Source organism: Mirounga angustirostris, unplaced genomic scaffold, assembly GCF_029215605.1.
Source record: "Mirounga angustirostris isolate CCGP_5_RB_7025 unplaced genomic scaffold, mMirAng1.0.hap1 SCAF_10, whole genome shotgun sequence".
Lineage (NCBI taxonomy): Eukaryota > Metazoa > Chordata > Mammalia > Carnivora > Phocidae > Mirounga > Mirounga angustirostris.
Window position 1 is genome coordinate 40,115,084 of NW_026991718.1, and position 18,261 is coordinate 40,133,344.

An 18,261-nucleotide genomic window follows, 5' to 3' on the forward strand; every position below is an offset into this window, starting at 1 on the left:
AGAGAATTTGTGACTGTGCAAATCTAATTCATTTTAATTAACTGTAGTGGAATTTACCAGGGAATTCTGTAGTGAATCAGTTCTGTATCCTGAATTGGAGGGGATTAAGAATCCATAAAAATTCTGCAGAGTCAATGAAGCTATTTTTTGGAGTTTTTAAAGATTCTTTTCCTGCTCAGCATGCTGTGGATTCTTCCATGTGTTTGCATGTATCAATAGTTCATTTCATTTTACTGTTAAGTAATATTCTATTGTGTGATTCTGTCACCATTTGTCCAAACATTTGGGTTGTTTCCAGGTTTGGATCCTTATGAGTAAGGCTAAGGTGACATTTGTGTATAGGTCTTTCTGTGGACACATGTTCATTTCTCTTGGGTAAAATACTTAGGAATAGAATCAGTAAGTCATAGGTTTGAAGTATGTGCAACTTTTTCTACGAAGTGGCTATTCATTTTACATTTCCACCATCAGTGTATGAAAGTTCCAGTCTACATCTTCACAAACAGTATTCTCAGTCTTTAATTTTAGCCATTCTGCTAGAAGTGAAATGGTGTCTCATGGTTTTCATTTGAGTTTCCCTGATAACTAATGATGTAGAGCACTGTCTCATGTGCTTATTGGCTATCTATATATCTTCTTTTGTGAATTAGCGGTTCAGGTTTTTGCACATTTTTTTATTGGGTTGTCTTTTTATTGTTGATTTCTATAATCCTGTCTTCAAATGAGTTTGCCCTCTAGGATATTACAGACTTTCTCAAAATGTCTTGTGAAAATTCTGCTACTTGTTTAGTTGCTTGAGGAAATAACCAAATTAACATTGTGGGGGTGAAGAGGAACTCATTATCAGCGGGCATAGATGAAAGTCCTGACTGCCTACTTGGCCTTCTCTTTCACCAATCTGGCTGGCATGTTAGGGTACCTCAGTGCAGCCTCCTAAATGTGGAAGTCTAGGAGACCCTTTTGGCCTTTGCCCATGGGAGTGAGGGTGGAGGCACAGTTATTTTCTGTAGTGTTCAGTTGATATAGAGTGGTTCTTGTCTCAAAAGTTTTCTGTTTTGGGGCACCTGGGTGGCTCAGTCAGTTCAGCGTCTGGGATGCTAGCTTCTTTCACTCCATATCTGGGATGCATGAGGCAAAAGAAAACCCAAGGGGCTCACCAGTGTATCATTCCTCGAGTCTCGAGGTCCCTAGCCACTTTGCCTTCTTCATCTCTTAGTGATTTCTTGTATTTATTTTATATATAATGCCCAGGGCTTTTAGTTGTACTTAACAGGAAGAATAAAGGAAAATACTTCTACTTTTCAGAAGCAGAAGTGTCCTTGTGATGGGTATTTTTAAGTGATAACCTTTTATACTATATATACTTTAAGAATGACAGGAGTAATCTACCCTAAAAACACAACTTTCATTACCTTCAGTGTATGTAGTTTACAATTATGTAATTTACATATCATTTATATAATCAGATGAAAGCCCCTTAAAAGAATGATAACATCCTGGTGTTAGTATTCACTTGTTATTATACTGATCCATCACCAGACTAGAATAAATCAAATAGTTGTTTTTCTGAGTAATCTAGGATGTTGAGTGGACACCTTAGACCACAGTCGTACCACAAGAATCAAGTAGGAGGAGTGGAAAGGAGACTAGACAATCGTACACAAGATGTACAACTAAGAAATTGCCAACTATACTTTGTTTAAACAAAGCTAAATGTATGAGTACGTAGGTAGGTAGGTATTAACTACCCAACCTTCTCAGTTATGAAAGGTCCCACAGAGGAAGGACTGTAGTAAGGAGACAGTATGTAGATGGAAAGAAAGCTCGGAGAATTAAGGAAAAACTGATGAATGAGATAGATGGGAGATGGTGGTAGTGATTGTCATTTGTCATGAATTAGGGTCCAGTGATTGAATGGCCTTAAAATTCTTGAAATTAGGTCTGCTTAAGAGGAAGGTTGTACTCCATTGAAGGGTTTTCAGTTTTGAGCCATTTCAGTATTGAGCTGCTTCTGTGTGGGATCTGTGTTCAATACTGGGAACACAGGAGTGGGGGAAGCAGTCTTGTTTAAGTCCCTGGAGGTTATAGTATAGCAAGGAAGACACAGAATCTTAAACACCATTGGTGGTCTCTTACTGAACCGGATGATGAGAGAACAGTATTTGTGTTTGAGGAATCAGGAAAGACTTCAAAGGAAAGTGGCATTTGAGGAGGTGAGGGGCTCTGTTTTAGGCAGAACCAATGTGACTAATCGGGAAATAAATTGGTTTCACTAGGGTAGGGAAATAATGGGAAACAAGTCTGGAGAGGTAGGCTGGCACTGTGCTGGGCTGCGGAGTCGGAGCAGGGTTCCGTGTGGAACGAGCAGTCCTCACTGAGTGACAGCCCCCGCTGTCTGGTGAAGTTAATCTAAGAGAGCAATCAAACAGTGTTTATAGGGTACTGTCTAGCAGTGCCAGGATACACACACATCTTTCTATTTGACCAATGGGTGCAGAGAATCTGGTTACATATACCCGAATTCATGGTGAGAAGTTAGGTACTTATGCACTGATCATACACTTGTTGATTTGGATGACAAATTGTGGAATGGATTTTTTTATGTATTTGTATCTGTAACATGATAGTCTATGATATGAACACAATCTGTTATTTTTAAATTCTCTTCCTTTAAGGTATTGTGTCCAGATCTGGCACCCTGACTTACGAAGCGGTTCATCAAACGACACAAGTTGGATTGGGGCAGTCTTTGTGCGTTGGTGAGGGATTTTTGATTGAATCATTCTATTATAATGCAGTATCTTCATTGAATGAGTACAGTAATAATTATTGTTTTGGTTATTTACAAGAGGTTTTGATAATCATTTTATTAAAAAAAGATGTTATGATCTTAAATTTAATTAGTTTGAGTGTGAAGCACCACCGTATATTTTAAAGATTCATGGTCCAAGGTTTGACTGGCATGTTGAGGAACAAGCATCGTGGGACACGTGACCCCTGAAGAACCTTGGTGCCTGAAAACATCACTTCCTTCACTTATTGTGAAGAAATGGTTCATCACATTAGGGCTTTGGTTACTATAATTATCATTTTGTTATCATTATAAGCTATCATTCAGTGCCTCCCAGTAACTGAATTCTTTGCCATTTGTCATCTCATTCTTAAGGCAACCCTCTGACGCACCTCTGAGCTGAAAAGTTGTCCTACTATAGCTTTATTCATGAGAAAAAATCTATGTTGACGACGGTTGAGCTCCCCAGAACTTCTCTTTTTGCCACATTATATTGCCTATCACTTTTAAAAGTAAAAAGGTTTTACATTTTAAAATAATTTTAGTATTTGTTGCTAGATGCAAGGCAGATTTCTCATTTTTCTAAATATTTCTTGAAATTTTTAGAATAACTTTTAAAAGCCTTTCAAAAATAGCTTTTCATAATAAATTATAAAATCAAGCCCTGGACTATTTTTATTAGGATTCAGAACCCTAAAATCAATATTGGAAATAGTAATTGAGCTTCTCTATGTACATTTTTTTTTTTAAAGATTTTATTTATTTATTTGACAGAGACGCAGCGAGAGAGGGAACACAAACAGGGGGAGTGGGAGAGGGAGAAGCAGGCCTCCCGCCGAGCAGGGAGCCCGATGCAGGGCTCGATCCCAGGACCCCGGGATCATGACCTGAGCTGAAGGCAGATGCTTAATGACTGATGTACAAAGCGCAGCCTTAGCGACAAAGTAACTTAGTGTGATGGAGAATAAGAAAAGGTTTGAAACAGAATTGCAAAATTCATATTCCCCAGCTTCTGTTTTTAATTTGTAAATTGTTAATACTAATGCCCATTTCACAGAGAGGCTGGAAGAATTAGGAAATGGCAGGTCTAACGTGCGCTGGGGCGTAGTATTTGACACACAGTTGGCACTCAAATGCTGCTTCTCTTCCTCAACTTCGTTCTTCAGAGGTGCACTGAAAAGTAGGAAAAAAAAGTAGGAAATCAATCCTGCCTTCAGTAAGTTTATAATGTAAAAATATGAGACTGGTGCGCAGCCGGCTGCACTCAGAGGGCAGCTTTATAATGTAAAAAAAAAAACAAAAAAAAGTGGCAGCCAGTCTGTTGGGAGCATTTCCTTTACTATCCAAGTACTTGTCCTTAAATGTTTGTGTTTGTGGTCATCACTCACCCTGGATCTAAGGGAAGAGGGGTCAATGCACCCTCAACTCTGTCCCTCATTGGGACTTGTGTCTTAAAAACTTGTGTGTGGTTTCTCTGCAATGCGCCTCATCTAATAGTTACTTTGTGCAAAGACATTCATGAAATGTTTAATCAGAGAAGAGAAAATCTTGCTTGTTTGCTTGCAACATGAACGCAGTTTTTCTTAAAACGCCCATTTTAAAAGAGTTGTTTGGGAATAATTTCATGGGAGGAAAGAAACTTGATAAAAGAGCTAAAACAAAAAGAAGGTTGTCGTTGTGAATATCCAAAATCAACCACCATTTAGCATTCATGTAATAATGAGAAACAGAAATAAATGTAGCACTTTGTGTTTTTTTTAAAATGTTAAATACAAGAGTGATGATACATTTTAAAACATTGGTGAGAGGGGGAGGCAAAATAAGAAATGGGTTGAAACAACATTTCTTGGCCTAATTTTTCTGGTTCATCCTTAAATTTTCAGCTGGTGGTGATACTCTTTGACTTTTTCAGGCATTGGAGGTGATCCTTTCAATGGCACAGATTTTATTGACTGCCTTGAAATCTTTCTGAATGATCCAGCCACAGAAGGCATCATATTGATTGGTGAAATTGGTGGTAATGCAGAAGAAAATGCTGCAGAATTTTTGAAGCAACATAATTCAGTAAGTTTGGGTTTGGGTTTGGAAAGGTACAGCTCTTCACATACAATAGGCACTTCCTGAGCCAGTCACTGCTGTGCGACTGTTGAATCTTCCTCTCCTGACATTGCCTCCGTTCCGTCTTCATCCTCTCTATCCTCTTGGTTTTTCTCCTGTTTCTTCTCATCTTAATTTTCCCCTGGATTTACTTTCTGTGGCCTGTTCCTTAAGTGTGAGTGATTCTTGGATATAAACATCATACTTCATGTAGTTTGCAAGGCAGAAACCTCAGAAGCATCTTTTACTTCTGTCTCATCACCTGTTTCCACTCAGTTACCAAGATCGGTCCTCAGTAGTATGTGGAGATTGAGAGCGTCGTCTGTAATTCGTCCCTCTGCTCTGGTTTGAGCTGCCGTCTTCTCTCCCCTGGACCATGTCAGTAGTTTCTTCTCGATAATCTCTACTCCCGTTCCTCAGCCACCACCCCCTCCTTCTCTCTCAGGCCATCCTGCTCACGGCCACCCAGATCACCTGCCCTTCTGAAACACAGACATGGGCACCTCATACCCCCTAGTTTTAGACCATAACAGTTTCCCATTACATGTAGGATAAAGTGTGGACTTAGCATCATATTCCAGTCCCTACACACCTCCCTAGCCCTCTGCACATCCATGTCTGACTTGCCAGTTGTTCTCATTCTCACTTGCCCTTGCTTATTCCTTCTTCGAGGCATGCTTAATATCCAACTCTCGCTCTAGTCTGTATCATGGACAACAGGAACTGGTACCTTGGTGCCCAGACCAGTCACCTGGCACATTAGACACCAGTAAATGGTGGATAAGGAAAGGATAATGTAGATCGTCAGAAGTTTGGGGTGAAATGTTACTAGAGTCTGTTAAATTCAGAAAAGTTGTAAAGTTTGAAATGTAAGTAAAAATTGACTTCTTTTTAGGAAAGATTTAGGTTAATGTGACATTATGCTATGTTTCAAGTGAATTTTAAAATGTATTTAGGCCCAACTCTGGATCCCTTGAATAGCTTAGAATTTAGTGGGGAAAGCTAAGTATATACATTTTATTTCATTTGGCACATGATTTCCTATTCCTGGTTAGTTCTTATCAGATGAATTTTTATTAAGAACCTACTGTGTACAAGATTCTAGGTTGAACAGACGACATAAAACACTTAGCACAGTACCTGGCACAGAGTGAAAACTCAGTAATGTTATCTGCTGCCACCATTACTATTTTTATTATTATTATCATTATAATGACAATACTTATTTGTAAAAGTGGTGTTGTCTAATCTTGACTCTTTGAGTAAGATGCTTTTGTCCTTTTATGAATAAGGCGACTGGCACAGAGAGGTTACTAACTTGCCAGTGGTAGGTATACAGCAAATGAACTAAGGGTGGGATCCATCCCAGGTCGGCCCGACGTCTCCATTGCACCATGGAGGGAGCAGGAGTCGGATGGCAGGGGTTCAGGAAAAGGGTCACCAGCCCTGGGCCTCTGCTCGGACTATACTGACGTCATCCTAACTGGTCTGTTTCTCATCATTTCTGTATCCTATTTTCAGACCATACTTCTTCATAGTCTTTTTCATTGTATTTTTCTCTGCTTAAAGAATTTCAAGTGACTCTTCTTTGTTAATAGGACAGAATATAAACTTCTCTGACATTCTAGGTTTATCAAAATCTTATTTCCTTCTAGTGCAGTATTCCTTTTCTGAGTATGGAGACAGGGACAAGTAGAAATTAGTACCACTTAAATATGACATGCTCCTAACTCTCCAGGGCCCATGAGTGAATGAATAAGTGACTTGTAGAGTTTTTTCTTTTTAATTCTGTACACAGTAGATGCTGGGCATACAGAAATAAGTGAGAACATAGTTCCTGTGTTTAGGGAATTCATAGTTTAGGAGGGGAACACACGGGAAGTAAGTTACAGCTGCTGTACTTAGTGTAGTAGTAGGAACTTGTCAAAGGCACAGCTCTGACGTCACTGAACAGAAGATGATCCACCACGAGGGCATTTGTGGAGACTGTGGGAGGAAGAGTCAGAAAGGTTTATGGGGGAAGAGGAGGCTTGAGCTAGGTTTCAAAGTTAAGTAGAAATTGGCCAGGTGTCCAAGGAGGGTGGGGAACATTCTCTGCAGAGGAACAGGCAGAGCAGCCTGGAATTACTGGAAGACGAGCAGGAGGAATGGTGGGAGATGAGGCTGGGGTAAGCAGTGTCAGACCAAGCAGACCCTGGCATGCTGGCCCCGTAACACAGGTCTGGGCAGTGGAAGCAACTGTTCTAGATCATTCGCTGGCACATACTGTTAGAAAAACCAAACCAAACCAAAATCCTTTAAGACTATCCTTGATGAAGCAGTAAAAAGTATTAATTTTATTAAATCCTGACCCATGAGTCAGTGTTTTGTGATGAAGTGGGAAGTAAAGCATCTTCCCAGTTGAGTAGTGAGCTGAACTAGCTGCTTTTTTTTTTTATGGAACACTAATTTTATTCTCAAGAACGATTGGCAGACAAACTGGTTGTTCAGACTGGGGTATTTGGCAGACCTTTTGTCAGAAATGAACAGAGTGAACCTGCCATAGCAAGGAAAACAACTCACAGTATTTGTTGACAGTGATAAAATTTGAGCTTTCAAGTGAATATTCCTATTTCGGGAAAGTTGATTCTGCCACTGAGCTTGATCACTTCCTCCTACTAAAGACTTTGATTAAACCTGATAATGATGACTATCATTTGTTGATACTGAATAATGAAATGTATCAGCATTAGAAGATATACATAACTCAGTAACCTATATTTTTCATCTGACCAATGAATGTTACAAAATTATTATAAGTAAAAGATCCATTCAATGTATTTTAAAGTAACAAAGGACAGAAAGTTCAATGCTATGGTGTCAGATTCCAACATTGCAACTAACCTTTAAGAAATTACCACTTGAAGAGGTTGGTGTAGTATCAAAGAAGAATATCCACAATTATCTGACAGGTTATTAAAATTCTTCCCCTTTTCCAACCATGTATGTGTGTGAGCCCAGATTTTCTCTTGGTTCAGCCAAAATAACATACTGTAATAGATTGAATGCAAAAGCAGATACCAGAATCCATTTGCCTTTTGTTACATTTGACATTCAGGAGTTACAAAAATGTAAAATAACACCACACTTCTTACTAGAATGTTTTTTAGAATAGTTTTTAAGTTTTTATTTTTAAATGAACGCTTACATAATTTCTTAGTTTTCATTTCTAATACAGGAAATATCAGATATGATCTACATAAACAATAGTTCTTTGGGATTCTCAATCATTTTTGTGAGTGTAAGGGGTTCTAAGACCAAGTGATTTGAGAATTGCTGGCTGAGGGGAAGGTGATGGTGCCTGAGTGAAGGCACTCAGGTTCCATTTGTGTTCAAGTTCTGCTTTGTACAGGCCTCTCTGGATACCTTGCTGCCTCTGGACTCCTATGATGAACATGATATTTTCATTCACTGTGAAATTTAGCCATATATTCAAAAAACTTTTTGGTATTTCTTTTTTTAAAGATTTTATTTATTTATTTGAGAGAGCGGATGAGAGGAGAGAGAGAGCACATGAGAGGGGGGAGGGTCAGAGGGAGAAGTAGACTCCCCGCCGAGCAGGGAGCCCGATACGGGACTCGATCCAGGGACTCCAGGATCGTGACCTGAGCCGAAGGCTGTCGCTTAATCGACTGAGCCACCTGGGCGCCCCTTTTTTGGTATTTCTTAACTAATCGATAATATATTATTTCTTTGACTGTATTTTAAGTCTAGAGCACAGGAATCCTTATATTTCCTATGTGGATTTTTATTTTTAACCTCAGAATCTAGTACAGTGCTCTTTATCTACATAGACGTTGTGTATTAGAATGGATTCTTATTAAATAAAACCAGTCGTGATCTTCCTTAGACTTCACAGAACTTCAGAGGAGAAAGGACCCTTGGCCATCATTCTGGTTTAGCTATTTCATTTCATAGATGAGGAATCAGAGGTTTACAGAGCTGATGTGCCTTGACAAGGTCAACTTTAGCCAACAGAAGATTGAATCTGGCGACTTCCAGTCCTGCGACTTCCAGTCCTGCATCTTTTCCAATATACCTTCCCACCTCACCTTTTCCTTCTAGCATATTTATTATAGGTAAACTAATAATGAATTAAGACATAAAATCAGGTTGAAATAAAACAACCTCATCTAGTGTCTTAATTCAGTCTTATCACAAATTACATAACATATGTTTTCAAGTGTGCTTTTGTTTGTCAAACGGGAGAACCACACATATATTTGTAAAATAGCTTGTGGCCAGTGAAGTTGACGTTTAATATCTAAATAGACAAAAACTTTGCTCAGGATTGTTTTCCCGAGTTCGTATGAAAAGCTGAGTCATCTCAAAGGTGAATGCAGTCAGTGGTTTCGATTATAATAGCTTCACGTGTGTGTTGATTTTCTCAGTGGGGATGAGTGGTGGGCCCTGCCCAGGCCATTTGGCATTTCCCTTCGGAGCTGTGAATTTGGAAGTCCAGTTTTGGGCAACTTCTTCATTAGAATGTTTAAAATATCACTTTCCAGGGTCCCAAGGCCAAGCCTGTGGTGTCCTTCATCGCTGGTTTAACTGCTCCTCCTGGCAGGAGAATGGGTCACGCAGGGGCGATTATTGCTGGAGGAAAAGGTGGAGCCAAAGAGAAGATCTCGGCCCTGCAGAGTGCGGGAGTTGTGGTCAGCATGTCTCCTGCCCAGCTGGGAACCACCATCTACAAGGTGAGCTGTAACAGTGGCCCGAGTGCTCTGAAGTTACAGTCCTTGTAGCGCGGGGCCACACTGGGTGCCCAGAAACCCTCGTCCTTTATTCTGGGTCTTACTGTTTCTTTCTTTCTGCTGTGCAGCTTAGCAGTCTCTAGCAGCTCCTTTCATGTCCCAGGGTCCTCATTGGGCATGACCGGGAATAACGTTCTGATTTTTAAAAACTTACTTCTTTCAACTTTGGAATTTGCTCTTTTGTGGGGGGGCAAAATATGATCTACAAGAAAGTGTTTCAGAGGCCATAAGTGCCATGAATTCCATCTGGGGGTAGTGCAGGGCATTGCATTTCTTTTTTTTCACTGAGGGCCTTTGAGATAAAGCTACCCTGATCCCCATAGGTTTCTGTTTCTAGGGAGAGGGGCTGAGTGACAAATGAAAACGGGATGATGAGGGAGTTGATGGGGAGCGGGGAAGGGAGATCAAAAGAAGAGGGTGGGGGTTTCCAGCCTGTAGCTTCTGGCCCTGGCTGTGTTGGGATGCCATTGTTTGCAGGTCGGAGGAGCGACTTCTTAACCATCTGCTTTGCTTTTCCTTTTTAATAGAACATTATGGTTTAAAATGTTCTAAATGGCTCGGTATCTTCTATAATCTCTTTGCAGTGAGTTTTAGCCTGTCTCTTTAAGTGATCGTTTAAAGCTCTCTTTCTTTTTATTTTTATGATGGTTATAGCTTTGACAAAAAAGCAAAGCAAAAACCAGACATAGGCATGTTGAGAACAGGCACAAATTTGTATCCCCAGGAGGGAACCATGTTTTGGCTCAATCTTTTTCGCCCTTGCCTTGCTCCTTGTTTTATTGAATCTTTGCATGATCCTGTCTTTTGAAATAAGACACTATGTGCCACAGTTCTGGGTGGTTAATGAGAGTGTGTCAGGGGGTTGGGGGCAGGAAAGTGGGGGGAAGCAAATGCTTACACTCACTTTGGAGACGTGCATTACCATTTTGCTCCAGTAAGTGGCAGCAGGCAACTACACTTCAGTTGTAGTCTGATGACAATCTGGAGAGATGTGATTTTCACTAGTGTTTCCTTTTCAGATATTTCTGAGGTGCTTGACATTCTGTTCAAATCTTAACTGAATCTGCGTTTAGTCTCTTTCTTGGAGAAACTAAGCAAAGCTATTTCCATTGCCTTATTAAAAAGGCCAGTGTGGTTCACTTGTGGCCTTGAAGGGTTTGCATAAGTAGTCAAGTTTGTCAGCTCTTAATAATAATACTGCCGTAGAAAAATAAGTACAGTTCAAAGCCTCTCGGCCTCTGTGTTTGGGGAACATAAAGTTGAGGCTCTGCCTCTGGTTTCGTGAAATTCAAGCTGACACAGCCTAATTTGAAAGCTCTTCTGTTGTGTTCAAGCACCCTCATCCTGGTCCATTTCACTTCTGTAATTTTTGGTTGTTCAAAGGGTCCTAAAGATAAGATGTTTCAGAATCACTTTGACCGAGAATGTAATTTGAATCTTAAATCTTTTTTATCACCTCTCTGTTCCCTGTTTCTGAAGGAGTTCGAAAAGAGGAAGATGCTATGAAAGAGAAAAGAAGTTCCCTAAACCTGTGGCGGGATTATGGAAATGTGTGGCAGCAGCGATTTGCTCCTCTTGTCCCTCACTGTCAGCCTGGGTACCTGTCGCTGCTTTGTCAGTAGCACGAAGTCAAAACAAGGCTCAGAATGTCCAACATCGGGATGTCTCCACCTCATCGTGTAACACACAGCCAGTAAACCTACCGTTTGATTTGAATATGCTCTTGGAGCTTTTTATTGTTTCGACGAGGGGGGGCGGAGGGAGAGTGGGAGAAATGGAGGGGGGGGTGTTGTGCGGGTTTTAATGGGCTCTGCAGAGAACATTGTAACAAAACTCTGGAGAGAACGAGGCTGTAAAAATGTCAGTATGGCAGTGGTCTAATGATCTCAGGCGTAGAGTGACTTCACTTCCCCTTTGAATCGGTTTTCCCACGTGTCTGTGTGCGGCACTATCTTGCAGGGCAGTTTGGAGGGTTGGAGCGTGTAGTAAGGCAACTTAATTGTTGTCCACACCACCGGCCTCGCGGCCCCGGCGGGATTCCAGGCAGAAGCTCACCTGTGCTTCAATCGAGAAATGGAAGGTTTTCAGTAATGCTGTGTTTTTCTGTGGTTCTGCAGAGGTTCTGTGTTCTTCTGTGGTTCTCTCCCCTTCCCCATCCAGAGCCTGCTTTTCTTTGCTTGAGATTTAAGACATCTGCTGCAAAAACCCCAGGAAAGCGGTTAGCCATTCTACTTCGGTTTAAAAGGGAGCTTGTTAACAAGAACCAATTCCAGTGGATATTCTCACATTGTGTAACTGCCCTGAAGGAAACAAACATTGTATTAGGGAGAAGCCCTGAAGAAAGACTGTTTGGGGAGGCCTTCCTGGGGAGGGGCTATGAGCTGGGACCTGGAGGCTGAGAAGGTACCAGCCACGCAGCAGGCCGAGCGCCCAGGCAAAGGCAGGGAGAGGGGAAGAGCTCACTTTGAGGAGGTGAAGGAACGCTGGGTCTTTGGGGCAGTGAGCCCTGGGAGGGGCTGGAGGAGATTTTGGGGGGCTGGGGGGACAGAGGTGCTTTTGGAGCTCCCATGAGCATGCCCAGGCTGCTGAGGGCACAGATAGCAGGTGTCAGGCACAAAAAGATTCTGCCTGGACCACGGGACACAGGGTGATGGGCTTTGGGGCAGATAGTCTTTAGTTCCTGCTCACAGCTGTTTCCTCATCTTGAAAGTGGGGACAATGACCCCCATCCCGCAGGTACCTCACAGGATGTATGAGGCTGCTCTTGGCACTGCTCATAAGCTGAACTCGCCTCCTGCTGTGCTGAGCTCAGCCCAGGCTGACACCCATCGCTAGGGAGGAAGGCACTTACTGTCTTCATGGTTGGCACCCCCACCCCAAGGTCCCTACAAAGCAAACATATCCTTCTTTTGTCTAACTGAGGCTTTGTGACAGGAGCACAATTCAGATGAGGGGCAGGTGAGCCTACCAGAAGAGATGCTTTTGAGGGTCCACTCCTGATTCCAGGCTGCTCTGGGCCTGGCTCAGCCCCCTGTCCTGTCCCCTGAACATCCATCCCAAGATAACACCTCTTGCCTCACAGCTCTGTTCCTGTTGCCTACCCCAGCAAACTCAGTGCCCTCTCGACCCTTTCTTCTCTCTCCCACCCCCATCCTCCCTCTCCCACACCTCTCTCCACCCCTCCCAGGGCCTTGTGAAACCACTCCCTCCTGGCCATCTCTCCCCTCTCCCCTCCCGCCGCCACCACCACCTCTGGTCCCAGCAGCTCAGACAGCAGCGGGAGAGATACTTGGTTCTGTTTTCTTTGATTTCATTTTTACAAAGCCAAGAATGAAAGTCCCGCTCATGACCCTAGTGCATTCTTTTTGGAAGTGGGGGGAGAGGGAGAATCTTAAGCAGTCTCCATGCCCAACGTGGAGCCCATGCGGGGCTCGATCTCATGACCCCGAGATCATGACCTGAGCCGAAATCAGGAGTCAGACGCTTAACTGACTGAGCCACCCAGGTGCTCCCCCAGTCCATTTTTTAAAAACTATTGTTACAGAAACTTTGAAGCACTTACAGAACAGTTATGGTAAAATAAGGAACCCCTTCTACCCATCACCCAGCTTTGAAAATTATCAACATTCTGCTATTCTGCTATTGTCCTAGGATCTGTACCTCCAGTAACCCCTTACCCCCAGGACTCCCAGGGCTATTGTTACAGTTGTTTGGTGGAGGCAAAATGTACTTATGCTGAAATGGATCAATCTTAACCGAACACATCTGACAAACGGATGAAACTATGGTACCACATTCTTCTCAGGACACAGAAGATTTCCATCCTCCCAGAAAGTTCCATTCTGGCCTACGCAATAGGTGTACGGTATTCATCTTAGATTAGTTGTGTCTGTCCTAGACATTTATATGAAGGGAGTCTTTTAGTTTGCCATCTTACATGTTGGCCTCTTTCAGTCAGCATAATGTCTGTGATGTTCACCGGGCCAGTGTGTGTGTCCACAGTTCATTCCCACTTACTGCTGGCTTCTACTCCCTTGCATGGATTCTGCCACAATACGTTCCTTTTCCCTCTATTTTCTGAAATGGACCAGGGTGAAGAAATGTACCACCGATGAAGCTGGAGAAGTAAAATCAGAAGAGATCTTGAAGGCCAAGTGAAGACTTTTGCACTTTATTCCCCAGAGCAATGAAAGCTCTTGAAGAGTTTGAAGTGGCAGCATCTGCATTTTTGAGAATGCTTCCTGGCTCCTGTGTGGATGCAGGAGAGCACTCAGCAGTTTATTGCATTAATGCCGCTGAGGGCTGGTGGTTTCTTGGGCCAGAATGGTGGCAGGAGGGGGAGAAGAGGGTGGCTGCTCCGGTCTGAGAGATCTGTAAGGAGTGAACTGGACAGTACCTGGTGAGTCATTGGACTTAGGCGGGGAAGGATGAGAGATGAGACAGCCGGTCAGTTTCCAGCTTGAGCAGTGCGACAGCTGAGGCTCTGGCTTGATAGAAAAGGAGGAAACTCGAGAGGAAGTATTGAATTTGACATTTCCCTCAGGGTGACAAGGCCAAGTAAACCACGGTACATGTAAGTTCTGGGCACCCTGGCTTGTCTTTGTGTATGAGTCACAGAAGCGACAGGAGTGATGGTGAGCATCTAGGGAAAGAGAAGGAAAGGCCTGGGCCACCCCATCTCAGCATTTCCATGCCATCGGGACGTCAGACACGGAGATGGAGCTCAAACATAACTGCACGAAGAATGGTACAGCATGCCTTCTAGACAACATGGCCATAAACTAGAGGTCCTGTTTGATGCTAAATCCTCCTGTGCAGAGTTCAGACTCCCAAGACCGGTCGGGGAGTGGGAGCTCAGTGATCATCCCATGAGTGCAGTCCTTCCTGTCACACATCTTTATGAGAATTTTCAAGGGAAAATTGAGCTGATGACGTGAAGGTTCCAAATTTCCTTTGGAATCCGTGGATGGCAAATGCCAACTATGGCATATAAGGGGGCACCCGGGAGGGCTTTATCATCCTGAACTGTGCTTTTGAGAGGAACAGAAACATTTTCTCGGAGCTATGAGGATTTACCAGGCTTTGCCTCTGTTTTCAAAGTGGCATTCGTCCTAAATGTTACATATTTGAATTGCAAGGCCTGGGCCGGGGAGTAGGGAGGTGAGGGGGCAGGGCCTTGTGGAGAATTTGGAAAGTGATGGGAAATCAGTACTGATATCACAGAAAGCAGTTGGGACATTTTTTTGTTTCCCAAGAGAAAGCTGAGCGGAAAATGGATGATAAGGTTAACTGGAAATGATGACCATTTATGACCCCAGATCCCTTGTTGAATCCAATGATTGGAGCCCTGGGCTTAAACTCTTCCCTGAGGCTTTCTTTCTTTCTTTCTTTCTTTCTTTCTCTTTTTTTTTTTTTGCGTTTGTATTTTAATGTTAAGCTTTTGGAGAAGGAACTTTACAGGGAAATTGCAGAGTTCTTTATACCCTCCTCCTTGAAGCCAGTCTATCCTATGCAAGCAGCTCATACCTGCTGGCTAGAAAGTTGAGCATGATTCCAATTGGCAAGGCTCTTGCAGCCCTTTTGCTTGTTTCAGACCAGGTTGGTTCATTTGGTTCTGTCTTCTCCGGGTCCTGACCTTCTGGCCCTGCATCTCCTACCTTGAATCCTGGTTTTCTCCCAGACTGGGCATTAGAACATGTTCTCTCATGTATTTGAACTTTGGTTCCCCTCAGTGGATTTTGGCTTGGACATCCCATTGGCTTTTAGCACTCTGCACCCTGGGTGGTCCCTGGGAGGTGGCTGACAGATGGCACATTCAAAAGTGAAGTGCCCTGGGATCAGAAAGAGCGAGAAGCCATTACCACATTTACGCCTGAATTAGCAAGGAGAGGAAGCTGTTTTCCCAAGGTGAGACCAGCAGCTCTGTGAGAGGGCTCCAGGCAGGTGCTGTGGCCCTGAGGAGGGGATCCCAAACCACTGCCTAGGTCAAGACCTGACATGGTAGACGTGAGGGGAATGAATGTCCTGATCTCACACCCCTCCTGTCCTCTCTCTCCTGCCAGTACGAGGCCTGGCTCCACCCACCTGGAAGGCAGGGGTGGGCAAGCCCAGATGATGCCATGCAAAGTGCAGCCTCCTGAGGGCACAGAGCGGAGCTGAGCAGGGCAGATGGAGAAGGGACACGGAGGGGGTCCATGGAGAATCACGGTTTTACCCACCCCGGCTTCACACTGGGACAATATCCCAGCCCAGGCAGCAGCAAGTCCATTTTGGTGGGAAATTGACGTTAGGTACAGTAGCAGATCAGCATGGGCACGTTTGGGGCAACACCCGACAGCGCCAGGGAAACCTTTAGTGGAATTTTGCATTTTACCCTAAGTAGTATTCCCCAGGGAAAAGTTAATTGTTTGTTTGCTCTCTAAAGTGTGGGAAGATAAAGGGGCATTTTTGGTGGGTAGGCCATGATATTGGGTTTGGTGAGTGTCCCATGAGACACGTGAAGCAAGCTTTCGGATGTTCAAGGAAGGGAGGCTGTAGGTGCAGATGAGCACCCTGGGGCCCGGGAGGTGAAGGGCCTGGGACCTGGGACGGGAGAGGACAGGAAGCTGGGCCAATGCAGTGTCTGCAGAGAGTCCAGGACTCCTGCTCTGTGGTTTCCCAGAGTCTGGAAGCAACGGTGCAGTCGTGAGCTCCTTGGTCCCAGGCTGCTCTCTGGCTGGTTCGCCGGAAATCACCTGGCACGGAGTGGTTTGCCCAGAGCACAACAGGCAGGGCAGGACTTGTACCTGAGGCTCAGAAGCAGGTGACCCTGGCCCAGGAAGAATTCCCTTCTTGGGGGTTCCAGACAGTTTGTCATTGTCCCTTGCCTCTCAGATGACACAGAGCTGCTGTAATGGAAAAGATCTGAAGAAAGATTGACCTAGCCTCATTTTGCAGGTGGGAGAGCTGTTGCATGGAGGTTAGGCCTAAAATTGCAACCAAGTTGGTGACAAAACTAAAATTTGTCATTTGGAAGGGGTTGCCCCTCCTGACTCCCAGGCCTGTGCCTCACTCAAGGGGCATGAGGAGGGCATCAGAGCTGGTCATCACAAGGCAGTTAGAGGTGATAGGAGGTGCTTAGGATAGACAGCATTTTCAAGGAATCTGCACACACAAAAATAGGTATTCAAATAGTGTGAATACAATGGTGGCCCACCTTCCTTGAGTTTTATATATTCCACGAGTGGGATCAGCTCAGCCTGGCAGGGGGAATGGTCCGAGAGTGGTTTATGGCCCTCAGATGGAATAAAGCTGGAGAACTGGGCAGGAGTGAGAACCTTGTTCTTGGCTTCAGTGTCACAGAGCTAGACTCTTCTCAATAATGAGCCAACCACAGACAATTGGGATGGATGATTCTAGGCGGACTTGGCAGCTTTCGGGTAAGCCACCGGAAAAGGAACTGTGATTCCTTATCAATTGCACTTTATCAAGAATTCCATCAAAGCTCTGTGGGGTTCCGTGTCTGGGGTCAGCTCTGTCAGATCTAGAATCGAGATTCGAAATTTCTCAAGATCAAAAGCTTGGTAAGGTATGCTGTAATCCATGGGGAAATTGAGCTGACAATGTGAAGGTCAGTGCTGATGGCTTTTATTCCAATACAGGAGTTCTATCTTTTAATACTTTTTTTGCTCATTAGTATTCTGGTGTGGGAAGGAAGGCATTCTCAGCTGCTGAATTAACGACGTCTCGATATGCAAGGACTTTAATTTTGACACGGGGAGAGTACGGTGATCCTCAATGTGATCTGGTTGGTCTTTGGTGATTCCTAGCAGTAATCCAGAGAAGAGTGTGAGAGAGGCTGGTGACAGGTTTCTGGTGGTGGGGTGGAAATGAGGAGATAAGAACCTCAAGGCAGGAAGAGTCATCCACAAACACCATCCAAGACTGGACAGAGCAAAGCCAGTTTATGATAGTGTTGGTCAAGTTAGAACTTTCCTCTCGTCTTACTCCGACCCCAGAAGGGTGAGAAACAGCTGCTGGCAAGTGGGGCAGATGGCGACGGGGGAGGAAAGAAGCCAACTGTTCCTTGTCCCTGTCACCTGACTTCCTGCCTGAGGCAGGCCCTGGGCTCCAGTGGAGGCTGCGCCGAGGTGGGGAGTGGGGGTGGGGATAGTGACAGCGAAAGTGGTGAGAAGCTCGACTTCTGAATGGACATTATTATTACTTGGAATTGGAAATATTAAATTCTGAAGCAGTTGGCGGTTTAAATTAGTGTTAGGATTTTGAATCTTCTGCGTGGGAACAAATAAGTCATTAGGGGTAAGAGAAATAAGTAGCCCTCTGTTAGTTTCCCAGGACTGTCGCAACAAATGACCACAAACTGGGCTGTGGCACAAGAGGAATTTATTCTCTCACAGGTCTGGAAGCTGGAGTCCAAAATCAAGATGTCGGCAGGTCCGCACCCCCTCCAGAGGCTCTGGGGGACAGTCACCAGCTTTCAGAGGCTGTTGGTGTTTGTTGGGTTTCCTTGGCACTGAGGGCTCCCCTGGGTAATCCAGGATAAATCCAGGATAATCTCTTCATCTCATGAGCCTTCACTCA

At 43.9% G+C, this 18,261-nt stretch overlaps 1 protein-coding gene across 1 annotated transcript in view; it reads left to right on the forward strand.

The window, feature by feature from the left end:
* Positions 1 to 11,397, forward strand: part of SUCLG1 (succinate-CoA ligase GDP/ADP-forming subunit alpha) — a 31,296-nt gene extending 19,899 nt beyond the window's left edge. The window contains exons 6-9 of the mRNA XM_045884661.3: positions 2,676 to 2,759; positions 4,704 to 4,855; positions 9,436 to 9,624; positions 11,161 to 11,397. Coding sequence (XP_045740617.1) covers positions 2,676 to 2,759; positions 4,704 to 4,855; positions 9,436 to 9,624; positions 11,161 to 11,187 — 452 coding nt within the window. The 3' untranslated portion in view covers positions 11,188 to 11,397. The remainder of the gene's footprint in view (positions 1 to 2,675; positions 2,760 to 4,703; positions 4,856 to 9,435; positions 9,625 to 11,160) is intronic.
* The last annotated feature ends 6,864 nt before the right edge of the window (positions 11,398 to 18,261 follow it).